Source organism: Canis aureus, chromosome 8 (genome assembly GCF_053574225.1).
Source record: "Canis aureus isolate CA01 chromosome 8, VMU_Caureus_v.1.0, whole genome shotgun sequence".
In the NCBI taxonomy this organism is placed as follows: domain Eukaryota; kingdom Metazoa; phylum Chordata; class Mammalia; order Carnivora; family Canidae; genus Canis; species Canis aureus.
The window spans coordinates 64,577,897-64,590,755 of NC_135618.1; the positions used below are offsets into that span (position 1 = coordinate 64,577,897).

The 12,859-nt window shown below is 50.6% G+C and overlaps 1 protein-coding gene across 18 annotated transcripts in view; it reads left to right on the forward strand.

Moving 5' to 3' along the window:
* SDK1 (sidekick cell adhesion molecule 1) overlaps positions 1-12,859 on the forward strand; it is an 894,112-nt gene that overhangs the window by 768,323 nt on the left and 112,930 nt on the right. For all 18 annotated transcript variants that reach the window (XM_077907645.1, XM_077907637.1, XM_077907636.1 and 15 more), the window contains 3 exons: positions 7,168-7,277; positions 8,855-9,005; positions 9,607-9,844. In XM_077907645.1, the coding sequence (XP_077763771.1) occupies positions 7,168-7,277; positions 8,855-9,005; positions 9,607-9,844 (499 nt within the window). The remainder of the gene's footprint in view (positions 1-7,167; positions 7,278-8,854; positions 9,006-9,606; positions 9,845-12,859) is intronic.

Consider the following 12,859-nt stretch of genomic DNA (forward strand, 5'->3'; position numbering starts at 1 on the left):
GCTGCTGTCCTTGCTTTACAGGCAGGGCTGAGGTCCTGACATCACAAGGCAGGTAGCAGGCTGGTTCTTGCGCCCCCTGCCTTCCCCTCCACTCCCCTTGAACCCCACTCTGAGCATGATGGGGCCCAAGTCCTCGTGGACATTTCAGCATCTTTGGAAGTGGCACAAAATCCTGCTGAGTGGCACAGGGAGGTGTGAGCATTCCTGTTTGCCCTTGAGAGGTGTTGTGTCTAATGAGAGAGAAGGCGCAGACATAGAGGAGACCACATGCGCTTCAGAGATAAGCCCGGGCAAGTGTGGGGAGGGAAGGGGCCCCCAGATTTGAGGCGGCCATGCTCAGAACCCGGGATCCTGGAATGGGGACTGTCAGGGGGGCCCAGATGACCCGCAGGAGCAGCCTCTTCATGGGAGGGGAACACTTCATGGGAAAACTGTCCCTAGAAGGAGATTTTGGGAGGGGATGCATTTGGGGACTGTGTGTAAGATGAGGGAGGCCTAGGGAGCTCAGGGGAGGTGAGACAGGGAGGACCAGGTGGGCACAGACTCAGGATGCCTGGGGTGTGGGGCGGCAGGGATGACCTTGCTGGTGCCGAATGTTCCTTTACGGCTGCGGCAACCAAGGCCCTAGCATTCTGGGGCCTGTACAGGACCAGAGGTCTGTGCAGGGTGACTGATGAGGAATGAGCTCCTTCACAGAGATGCAGGCCCCAGTGCCATCAGACTGGCCCAGAGATGACCAGAATTTAGAAGCGTCTGCCTGGGGGTCAGTAAGAATGAAAGCCACACACGGGGGTCTGAGCCATCCATGGAGGGACACCAAATGCTGGGAGGAAGGAGACCGATGCTGAGGGAGACAAAGGAGAGGTCACTGGAGGCACAAGAGGAACCTTCTAGAGAAGAGACAACTGCGAGGCCAGAGGAGGCCAGGAGAACCCAATGTTCTTGATGCCCCACATAGTAGAAGACACAACCATCATTTCCCACTCCTCCTGCATCTGAAGATGGAGAGAATGTTAAACAATGAGGAAAGAATAAATAAATAACCCGCCAGCAGGGCTGTGAATGGAGGGAGGGCTGGGGAACACAGCTCAGGCTGTTGCAAAGCATGAACCCTCCTTGGTCAAGTGTAGGGACAATTTCCCAACCACTCAGCAGGATCGTAGATGTTTTGGGAACTGGCCCTGGGCCTCGCTCAGGCCCAAGTGCCTTCCTGGTCATGCATGACCTGCCAGCAGCGCCATGCAGAGATGCCCTGTGCGCCCCCCATCCTCACTGGGGGGCTGCACTCAGCTGGGGACATGGGGGCCAGCCCTCAGAACAAGAGGCTACTCGGTAACTGTGGAAGTTGCCTGACAGGCAGGGTTTCCTGCTGACACCAGAGTTTCAGCCAGCAGGGTGCAAGTGGCTTGGTGGGGTTCCATGGAATGGATTCTTGGAGAATCTTTTTTCCCTCTCTTAGCTGGGGATGAAAGGAGAGCTGTCTCCTCCTGCCCAGCCCCGTCCTCCCTCCTCTCCCTGTTCATAGGAACAGACTCAGGTTCCTGTGCTTGCTCTCGGTCTGCTGTTGCCTTTCATAGAATGAGGTTAATGACCGTCCTCAGAGTAGCCGTTCATCTCCTAGCCTCCAGGACACTGACTTCGTTGTGGCCACCAGGGCCTCGGCAGAGTGTTGGCGGTCCTGCCTGGGGAAGACTGTCCTCCATCCGCCTCCTCGGAGGCCACCCCAACTGCAGAGGCTTTCCTAGGACAGACAGGTGCAGCTCTGGTGGAAAAGCCCACTTGACAAGGGTGGCGGGGTCTGGGACCCCCAGGTATTGAATGAACCCCCAGCCTCCCAGCCAGACAGGGAAGCAGACTCGCCAGTCGGAGCCTTTAGGGAGGAACGTGATCAGGGCAGCAAGTCCTGGTGCTTTAGGAAGGACAGCAGCTCCCTAATGGGTCCTAAGGACCACCCCCCGATGAGTGGTATTTGAAATGTGTGGCATTTCTGCTTTTGTATTAAGTATTGCAAAGTGCTGTTTGTTAGCTTTAAAAGAAGTAGAAGAAAAAAAACCTGTCAAAATCCCAGCTTCCCCATGGAGCTCTGATTTGTTTCATCTTTAAAGAGCTCTGCCACACGGTATGTCCAGCGCATCATTAGTGAACAGCCAGTTACTTCTAGAACACTTTGTCGTGATGGTTTTGAAATCTAACTAGAGAGCCAGAGGAGCCCAGCAAGTGTTAAAAGACTTCTGTTTCCCACTAAAAACAATTCTGGTCTCCTTAGATCAAAATGTAAACCTTTTATTATGGAAATTTAAGCGCCCCTCCCCACCTTCAGAGGTCCGTAAGTAAAATCACATTTTCAGTAATCATTTGCTTTTGGAGCTCCGCGCAAGAAAACCCATTTTCAATACCGATCTTGAAATCATGCACGTGGCCGCTGTATATTCATTTGTGCACAAGCCAACAGTGGGGCTGGACCCTGGGGGAGATGCTGGGGGTTCGGTGAGGAGTAAGACCCAGAATCTGCCTGGCAGCTCTCACACTGACAAAAGGGAGAATAAACACGGCAAGACACCTCAGAACGGAGGCAGAGGGAGGACTGCATGTCCTTTTGGTGAAAACACTGGAGCAGGGGTTGACAAACTTTTCCTGTAAAGGGCAAGAGAGTTAATAATTCAGGCCTCTGGGCAGATGGTCTCTGCTGCAAGCACATGGCTCTACCAAGGGGGCATGGAAATAGCCACTGGCAAAACACAAACCAAGGAGTGTGGCCATGTTCCCAGAAAACTTTATTTACAAAACAAGGTGGGCCGGATTTGGCCCTCGGGCCGTAGTGTGCTGACTCCTGTACTAGGGCCTGGTTTCAGAAGCCTGCCTACAGCTCATCTGTCTTGAAAACTATAATTGTGTTTGTCTTACTGTTTATGATTTGTCCCACCCTCTGTGAAGTTAGATGTGACCCTTGTAGAAGATTGAAAGCTACACACCCAGAAGTTAGGATCTTCGTGCTCTTATAACTGGTTTTATAACTGGTTTTACTTCTAACTTGGCCACCTTGTTGCAGTGTCCTTGTTGGTGGACTCCATATACTTTGGACTCCATATACTCAATACTTTGAGTCTGGTATTCTCTGAACCAGTGTTAGCACCTTTCTGGTTTCCACATCAGTGAGCAAAAGGAATCTTTGACACATACTGTGTATTCCTCTGAATGTCATGTTTTTAAGGGGATGCAACAGGTAGGAGGAGCACTCTGTTGTGTGTCAGGTATGCAGAAGATGCCTTACCAGCACAGAATTAGCAGCCTGGGAAGACACGGGGGCAGGGGTTGTTGTTCACGGAAGCCTCCCAAAGGCCCAGATGCACTCCAGATTCCAGAGGAGCTCATCAGCAGCAAGGACTGGAGAGGGAGGGGGAGGGCACACTTCGGAGAGAGGGAAGAGCATTTGTAAGGTACAGGTGTGTAAGGTACAAGTGTTTGAGACTAAGTGATGCCTCCAGGTAATGACAGGCTGGCTTTGCAGGGAGGGTGGCAGAAAGAGCCAAATGGAGCCATGCGGCGCCCACCTGGGCTCGCCACTGATTTGCCACACATTCAAATCCAGGTCTTTTAAAAAGGAGACAGAGCACCCCATGGGAAGACAGGGAAGTGTAACCTTGGGTGTCCCCAGCCATTCATCCTCACCCTACAGCTGGCGGCTACCCTCGGCAAAATAGAAGCCCTGTCTGCACTCTGCCGGCAGCGACCTTCTCAGAAAGCACATTGGAGCTCGTGGACATGAGAGTAGCATCAGGGCAGTGGAGCTCCAGAAGGAGAGCCTTCCCTCCTCAGAGAACCCCAGGGGTTCTCCCTGGAGAAGCTAAGTAGGCATCATCATCCTGCTGGCCCCACGCACGTCCTGGCAGTGGAGCATCTCCCGGACCCTCTGCCAATGGAGCTGCAGACCAGTGTTCTGAGAGAACCGCAGTAGCCTGTGGTGTCCTGCGGCTTCAACCTGTCCTGCCTTTACATCGCCCATGGATGGCTAGTGGGTGTCTGTCCCTCCAAAGGCATCAGCAGGAGGCCGTGCCAGTTCTCCCCCAATCTTCTCAGGCATGTGGGTAAAACAGGCTGTGGAACCCAGGGCGGCTGACTCTGCTGACCCTGCTGAGGCCTCCTGCTGAGCCTCGTCAACCAAGGCCACACCCTGAGCTCTTGGTGCCCAGGCAGGCCAGTGGGTGTCCATGGGGTAAGGGCAGCCCCCCAGGCTGGCAGATGAATGCTTGTAGGCCAGCGAGGCAACCAGATAGATGGAATCCAAACATGTTGGGGTTCAAGGCCCAGAGCCTGCCGGCACCAGGCCCCACTATTTCTTAGCCTGGAGTATTCATCTGCACCCGGAGCTCAAACAGAGCATCCACCGTTGGAGGGGTGGCGCTGGGGGCCCGGGGAGAGGCGGAAAAGGAAGGAGTGGCTTTGCAGAAGCACAGCGGCCTCCACAGTTGGGCCTGGGGATTTGGACGATAAGTGGCACTTAGCGTGCAGGTTTTTCCCACACACGCACTGACGTGGAAGGATGCGAATGCACGCCAGCAGCAAGGGCACCACAGGGCTGGACGGTGGTGAGCAGGTGCCTGCGCCTGCCTGGGTCACTCAGAGCCGGAGCCGTGAGCACCGGCCACCCTGCTTGCCAGCACCCTCCACAGCATCTCAGCCTGGGATGGAGCTGTGAATAAAAGGTCTTGAACTGATTGCCCTGAAACTGAAGTCATCTCTTTTTCCTTTTCTCTTTTTCCTCCTTTCCTTCTTTTTTCTTAAACGTCTCCCAAGAAATAGTATAGATGTTCTGATTCAGTCTCTCATGGATCCCTCTCCCTGGGCCTCAGAAACCACTACACGCTGTGAGGCCCCATTTGGGGGGGCGCTCACACTCAATACAGTTCAGCTGGGTTGTTGACATTTCGACGTTAAGGCATTCATAAATCTCGGTAACGCCTAGAATAATGCTAACTGAGCAGAGAATCTGGTCCCAGCCCTCCCACCTCCCCGCCTCCCTGCCTCCCCACCCCGCTGCTGTGCTCGGGGCCCTCACCTGGAAGCACGGAGGGTGTCTGGGAGCCGTGCGGAGCTGTCTGGTGTGCAGCTGTGGCGTGACAGGACCTAACCTCCTCCAGCCCCATGGTTCCTCTCTCAGCCCTCTGCCCTTCATCCCACAGACACCTACTGCGTCTCCTCTCGGCTGGACTCTGAGTCCCAGGCCGGGCTCCTGAGTGGACATTAGTGCCCCCCCAACGTCACACCAGCAGCACTGCACAGACCCAGGCCGCGGTCAGCGCTGGCGATCTTCTCCTCCTGGCCCTCTCCTGCTCCGCGGGGACAGTGGAGGAGGCAGGTGGCAGCCGTAGGCCCTGGGGGCACTTGGCACTGTTTCTATAGTTCGTCTAACTCCCATTCTCCAAGACAGGTGTTCTGTGCCACTCAGATCAATCCTCGATCTACATCCGTTTTCTCCTTTTTTCATTTCCATGTCTCTGAAGTGAGGGTCTGGGGGCTCCGCTGGGGGTTGCAGTGCTGAGGACTGGAGGGACTGGAGCTGATGCAGTGGTCCTGGGGGCTGTGCACCCGGCCCCCAGCTGTGTAAACTGCTCCATCTCCTGATCTCACTGCCCCATTCAGCTGCCTCGCTGACTCCCCAGCTACTCATTGGCTCTGATCTCCGGATCTTTCTCCCCATGCGTTTCTGGCCAGTTGTCCCACATTTTATTTTAACACTATTTTTTTTAAGTGAAGTGAAATTCATGTAACAAAAAGTTAACTGTTCTCAAGTGCATGGTTCACAAGTGAGTGCACTCACGGTGCAACCACTACCTTTACCTGGTTCCCAAATATATTCAGCGCCCCGAAACAGTATGCCATTCAGCAGTCACTGCCCATTCTCTCCTCCTTCAGCCCCTGGCACCCACCCACCTGCATCTGATTCTGTGGATTTACCTATTCTGTAAATGGTATGAAGTAGAATCATATAAATGTGTTCTCTCGGGTCTTCTTTTATTTGGCTTCATGTTTTCAAGGACACCGCACTGTAGGTTCCATTTTACAGCTGGCTAGTACTTCCCCGCATGGACGCTACACAGGTGTTTATCTGTGCATCCACCAGCCGGGCTCCATGTGGCCTCCCGTTTGGCTGTTGAGAATAGAGCCGCCGTGAACATATGCGCTCCTATACTTGCTAGGGGACCAGCTTCCAGGTTTTTCAGTGTCTGCCTGGGAGTAGGATTGCTGGCCCATAGGATCATTCTATGTTTAACTTACTGAGAACTGCCAGACTGTTTCCATGTTTCAACGCTGAGTATTTAGAGCTTTGACTTTGCATGTAGCCTTCTGGAGGAGGTAGGCTGCCCAGCTGTGTGCACTCTGCCTCCTCTATGCCCTCCTGGACCTTCCTCCAGGTTTCCAAGATCTCAAATTCTTATGCCATCCTCTAGCCACCTGGCCCTTGCCGACTGGTCCTCTGCAAGCTTCACGAGCACATTTCTGCGCTGTCATTTGACACATTTACGATGTGTTAAAAGCAAAGGGCCCTAGGCGGACCCACCTCACCCCAGTTTGTTTGGCCTGAAACCCCTTTGGTGCTTCCAGCCTTCCCTCCATATGCATCTGCTGGGGCCCCCAGAGCCACACAGGCTGCACGAGGCCCAGTGTGCCTGGCGTAGGAATGCAGAAACCTGTGTGGTAGAATTAGGGCTTTCCTGGCTGACATGATGTCACAATATCTCCCCTCATGGCTCTCTTGATTTGGCCTGCTGGTCTAGCTCCCATGGCAGCAGGCAGTCCTTCTCTGTGCAAGGCCTGCGCTGGATCTTTGGTGTGTGTTTGGGATAGGAATGGGCAGGGTCGGAACAGGGAGAGACTGAGTCCCCCGGTCAGTCCCCCTGACCAAGTCTTCTCTCTGGCCCTCTCTTTGGGTCTTCACCTGTCAACCAAGAGGAAGGACAGGATAGTATGTGAGGTCCTGACCTTTGAGGGAATAGCAGGAGCCATAGCTCCAGGGCTTAGACTGAGGGTGTGTGTGCAAGATCCACTTATGGAGGACACGGGGTGGGTCTGCATAGCCTGATGCACACCAGGCAGCTGCACATCCGGTAAATGGCAGCCTCTGCTCTGCAGCTCATCCATCCCATCCAAGGATCTTCTTTCCCACAGGTTGGAGCCATCGGTGATGAGGAGGAGTGGGTCAGCCTCTACGAGGAGGAGAACGAGCCGGATGCCCAGACGCTGGAGATCCCAAACCTCACGCCCTATACTCATTACAGGTGAGAGGAGCCAGTGATAAACTGCCGCAGGAAGAAGGCTAGCAACTCCAACAGATGGCTTCAGCCAGCAAGAACAAAACCCAGTTATGTGCATGTAATTGAGACATTTCCAAGTGGTAATAACAGTACATTGAACCTTAGGAGCAAGATACACAGCTGAGTATCATTCCTGGAGAGAGTATATCCCCGATGCTAGGTTAGCAGTGCTCCTTCCATCAACGCTAGCTGCAATGGCTCAAAACTAAGAGCCCCAGGCAGCCGAGATGTGGGGTTTTCCTTATAAATTCTACAACCCCTTGGGACTATTAACATGCTGTGTGTAAACAGGGCGGCTGTCCTGGGAACGTCTTCTGCATCCCCCTTCCAGGACCCAGGAGTGGCGGGGCTCACTAATCAAGCACTTAACCTGCCATGCAACCTTTAACTCCTTGATCCTGAAACCTATCCAGGCAGTAAATCCTTGGCCTTAACAAAGGGTCGCACAATCGCAAGCTGTTAGAGACGTTATAACTTCCCGTAAGATCGTTGACCGAGATGAAATTTCCAGTTATCATCAGATGTTGAGTTTGATAATGTCATTGTTCTGCCAGAACAGATACGTTCCATAAGATCAGGGAGTAAAAGACTAAGAATGAGTAATTCAGAGAGTAAAAGGTGACATGACATCTTCGTGAAGAACATCCTTTTTGGTATAATACTGACATTAGAGCTTTTTAAAACAATGCTTAATAAGAGATGCTGTTCAGCTCCTGTTCATTGTGACATCCTCCCTGAGACCAGAGCAGATAATCAGGGCACCATATACTCATTTTGAGAGGAAAATATTTCTCAAAAAAACTAGCTACAGGGGCTTCAGGCTTACCACATGAAGCTGGTACCAGCTATATTATTGCTTTGAAGATCAGAAACTGTGACTAGAGACCCCTGTCCCTGTCTTCTTCCAGCCTCTGTGGTGAACAGGCGTGTGTGCTCAGGGCACATTTGTGTAGAAGTTCACTCCAAGAAATTGTACATATAAACAAAGAAGAGAGAGCTGAGAACATTCATCAAGACTCTAAAGCACATCCACCCCACCTCGTTTTATAGGAAAGGAGATGATTGGCCTCAGGTCTCAGCTACCAATGGGGTCCGAGTCCCAGGGTGTGGACTCTGGGGCCAGGGCTCATCCCCTAGGTGCAGGCACCTGTGCTCACTGAAACACCAGACTGTCAAGGCTGTCATTTGGCCCCTTGACAGCTAATCCCCTGACCCTACCCTAAACATGAATCAGCTGATGGCATCTGATGACACAGATTTCTGGCCATGTAACCCATCCCATTATGCTTCACTTGGGAATTTAAAATCTTTGCACTGGAACAAATTTATTGTTCTTGGGAGGCTTTGAGGCCAAAGGGCCAAATATGCAATTTGCATTTTTAATGAAACCAAGTGGAAAGAAGGTATCCTTGAGCAACAGCCTTCATGACACAGACGGACACACAGCCTCACCTTCTGAGAAGGTTATGGGTTTTTGTTCCATCCATCTCTCCACATTGTCTTTTCCTGCAGAATAAGCATGCCCATGGTTCTCCCTCTAGATTTCGAATGAGGCAGGTGAACATTGTCGGTTCCAGCCCCGTCAGCCAATCATCCCGGGTCATCCAGACACTGCAGGCGCCCCCTGACGTGGCTCCCACCAGCGTCACCGTGCGAACAGCCAGTGAGACCAGCCTACGGCTCCGCTGGGTGGTGAGTTGGGGGCTGGGAGTGGGCTGCAGGGATGGTCGCCTTGAGTATTCATGGTGTGCATGTGAAGCCAGAGTTTAGTGTCTTGTTAGTCATGGCTTTGTCCGAGGCAAAGCTTATCTCTTCGTTAAACCCAAAAGTATTGCATTTTACAGTTGCTGTTGGGTCACAGACCAGCCCAGGAGATCTTGTTAATTAGGAGCATTACTCACAGGCTTCTTGGTACTGAGGAATATTCTTTGGGGGAGGGAAGCCAGCAGTGCCCCAGGTTGGACCTATAAGTCCTTAAGCTAGGTCAACATGGAGGCAATACTCAATGTTTGTAGGAGAGCCAGCCTGATATTTATTCAGAACATTTCCCCCACAAAATTAAGCCAAAATGTATTAAAAGAAATTACGTCCAGCCCAAGTTACTGACAGGATTTCATTTAATTAACAGAAGAAAAGTTCCAGGGAGAAATGTAGTAAAGGTTCTAAGAATATCCCCCCTGCCCCCGGAAATATTTTCTGCGGGATTGGCCTCCTAAGACAGGCCCGCACTGGAGGACCTCGACAGGTGGCGGTTCGGAGACGCCCGCTCACCACGGCTGTTGTTTGCTTCCAGCCCCTGCCCGATTCCCAGTACAACGGGAACCCCGAGTCAGTGGGCTACAGGATTAAGTACTGGCGCCCCGACCTCCAGGCTCCGTCGCTCACACAAGTCATCAACGACCGGCTGGAGAGGGAGTTCACCATCGAGGGGCTGGAGGAGTGGACGGAGTACGAGCTCCAGATGCAGGCATTCAACGCCATCGGGGCCGGGCCCTGGAGCGCGGCAGTGCGGGGCCGCACGCGGGAGTCAGGTGAGCAGGAGGCTCTTCCCGCCCCGGAGGCTCAGCCCCAACCTGTGTCTCCCGAGACAGAGCTCGGTGTCCCCCGGTCCTCTCATTGCATCTCATTGGCTCTGCCCCCACCCCGAGTCTATGCTGACACTTTATTAACCCAGTAATTACATCAATCTCGATGGTAGTTTCAGTAAAACGTCATTGGAGTCCACACCACTAATTTGAAATTAATCATGGATGTTACGGTTGGGGGTGGGGGGGCTGGACTCTTGGTATTATCTTTTAAATTAGGTGTAATTTTCACTATCAGTGATAATAAGCAAGAGTTTATTTTCTTTTTTTTTTTAACTTTATTTGAGAGAGAGTGTGTTCGTGAGCAGAGGGGAGAGGCAGAGGAGAGGGAGAAGTAGACTCCTCTGCTGAGCAGGGAGCCCGACGCGGGACTCAATCCCAGGACCCTGAGATCACAACCTGAGCCAAAGGCAGATATTTCACCAACTGAGCCACCCAGGTGCCCCAAGTGTATAGGGATTCTACGGATGTCTTAATAACACAAGGCCCTCAAGACCTCCTCTTGACAAAGTAGTGTGTGGGATGTGTTAAGATAGTCTCCTGCACTAACAAATAGCCCCTCGAAGGTTCAGTTGCTTTAACACAATAGAGGTTCATTTCTAACTCATCACCGAGGAAGACAGGTGTTTCTGTTCACTGGTGGCTCTCTTCTTTGTGATACAAGGACCCAGACTGTGCTATGCCACAGGCCTAATCCTCATCTGTGCCCAGCTACCCAAGGAAGAAGAAAGAGCAAAGAGCAGGCACGCCTGACCCCTAAAACCTGTCCAGCAATGGCACCCTCCCCTGTGCACAGAGCCCCAGGTTCAGGGTTGCTGCTGGTTGCCAGGGAGGAAAGGGAAAGTACTTCAGGTCAGCCCTCAGGAGTCTGTGCTGACCTGCAGGCCTTTGAGTGCTGACCTGTGGTTTGGAGGACCCTCGTTAGCCTGGTTTGAGTTTGTGGAGTGACAGAGAGGGCTGGTGTCACGTTTAAGACACACCATGACACAGACCAGCTCTTTCCACCTGGTCTGAAATGGCAGGGTTCTCTCCTGAAAAGAAGGAAATGTACCATACACGCCTCTTCCAAGAGGACTGATATTTAAAGAGGGGTTCGCTGGAGCAGCTGGGGCTGCCTCAGATGCCTTCCTGGCTTTCTTTCAGGCTGTAGATTTTATTACATTAGGAACAAAAGATTGAGGCACCACGCTCAGCTTGTGGCTATGTGATCACTTGGATTTCTAAAAAGCTCTATTCAGTCTCTGAGTCTTTGTGACAAAGAAGAGGACTTGAAACATTCTGAGAGGACTGTTCTAACCCCAGTGATAGGCAGACAGACTGAGAAAATACTTTTTAAAAAATCTTTGCTGTGACTAACTAGAAAATTATAGACAGAATATAATTTTTTGAGATTTAGAATTTATTGATGTCCTCATTAGAAAAACAGAGAAAGTCCGCAGATGTCAGAGGCACAAAGGGACTCAAGCAGTAGGTTCTGAGCTGGTGCTGTCGCTGCCTTGCGGGGTGGGCACGGGTGCATCCATCCCAGGAGTTTCAGGACTTGGGACATGGTGCCCACCCAGGAACTGGAGGTTCTGCCACGAGTCTACACAAGGAGGGGAGTTAGAATCAGGGCCTTTGCATGTAGACAAAGCTCCTGGTGCCCCCTTTGAAAGGGGAGATTGAAAATCTCTGCCAGGATAGTTTATCTGTGTCCACCTAGCCACCTGAACTCTAAATAGGAAAAAAAAGGTAACTCTAAGTCCTGTGCCCAAATCAGGTTTGGGTTCTGAATTTACTCTGTCTGGTCCAGGAACTCCTAGAAAAGAAATTAATGTAAAACATGATTCCAGACACCAAAAAGCACAAACAACAAAAGAAAAATTTAGACTTACTAACATGAAAACCTTTGTGCTTCAATGCATACCATAAAGTAAAAAAACAAAAACAAAAACAAAAAAAACAGTCCTCCAGTCATAGAAGATACTTGCAAATCATTCATCTGATAAGGGGCTGGTATCAAAGATGTATATAAAAAAACTCTTACAACTCTACAGTAAAAATATAACCCAATTAAAAACTGGACAAAGGGGGGCAACTGGGTGGCTCAGTAGTTGAGCATCTGCGTTCAGCTCAGGACAATCCCAGGGTCTTGGGATCAAGACCCACATCAGGCTCCCTACAGGGAGCCTGCTTCTCCCTCTGCCTATGTCTCTGCCTCTCTCTGTGTCTCTCATGAATAAATAAATAAAATCTTAATAAAAAAATGAAAACTGGACAAAGGATCTGAACAGACATGGCTCCAAAGAAGACATACTAATGGTCAGTTAAGCACATGAAAGGATCCTTAATCAACATTATTCACTGCCAGGAAAATGAAAATCCAAATGTGATATTAGTGATATTAGATAATGTGATATCAGTTCAATCCCCAAGGTGGTTAACATAAAATTGAAAAAGCTGGACAATAACAGTGTTAATTGTTATTAAAATAAGTATGGTTCAGAGATTGTGTACTTCATATATCATTGGAGGGCCTTGAGGAGCATCCTCACTGACCAGAAAATATTACCCCAGGGGAAACAGTGACCCACTCCTCCTGAAATATTATATATTACACCCCAATAAATCATTTCACTGTCCTCCAAAAACAAAACAGAAAAAATTTTAAATGACAAAAAAAAAAGATAAAAGAAATAGAAACACGGTTCAAGGCCAGACGTTCGGTGTAACCAAAGAAGGAAACATCTCTGGAGAGAGATCACCACAGCCACATTGTCCCAAATAAAGATCAACGTTTGAAAGATGAGGACACAATTTTCAAACACACAAGGAGATACTTTTCCATGACTAAGAATCATGAGAGGGAAGGAAATAGGGCCCTGATTACTTTAAAATACATACTAGTATGAAAGAGAATATGTAATGAGTATATTTAAAATTATTAAAGACTTTAAGTTGTAGCATGAGTAAGTTCTAAGT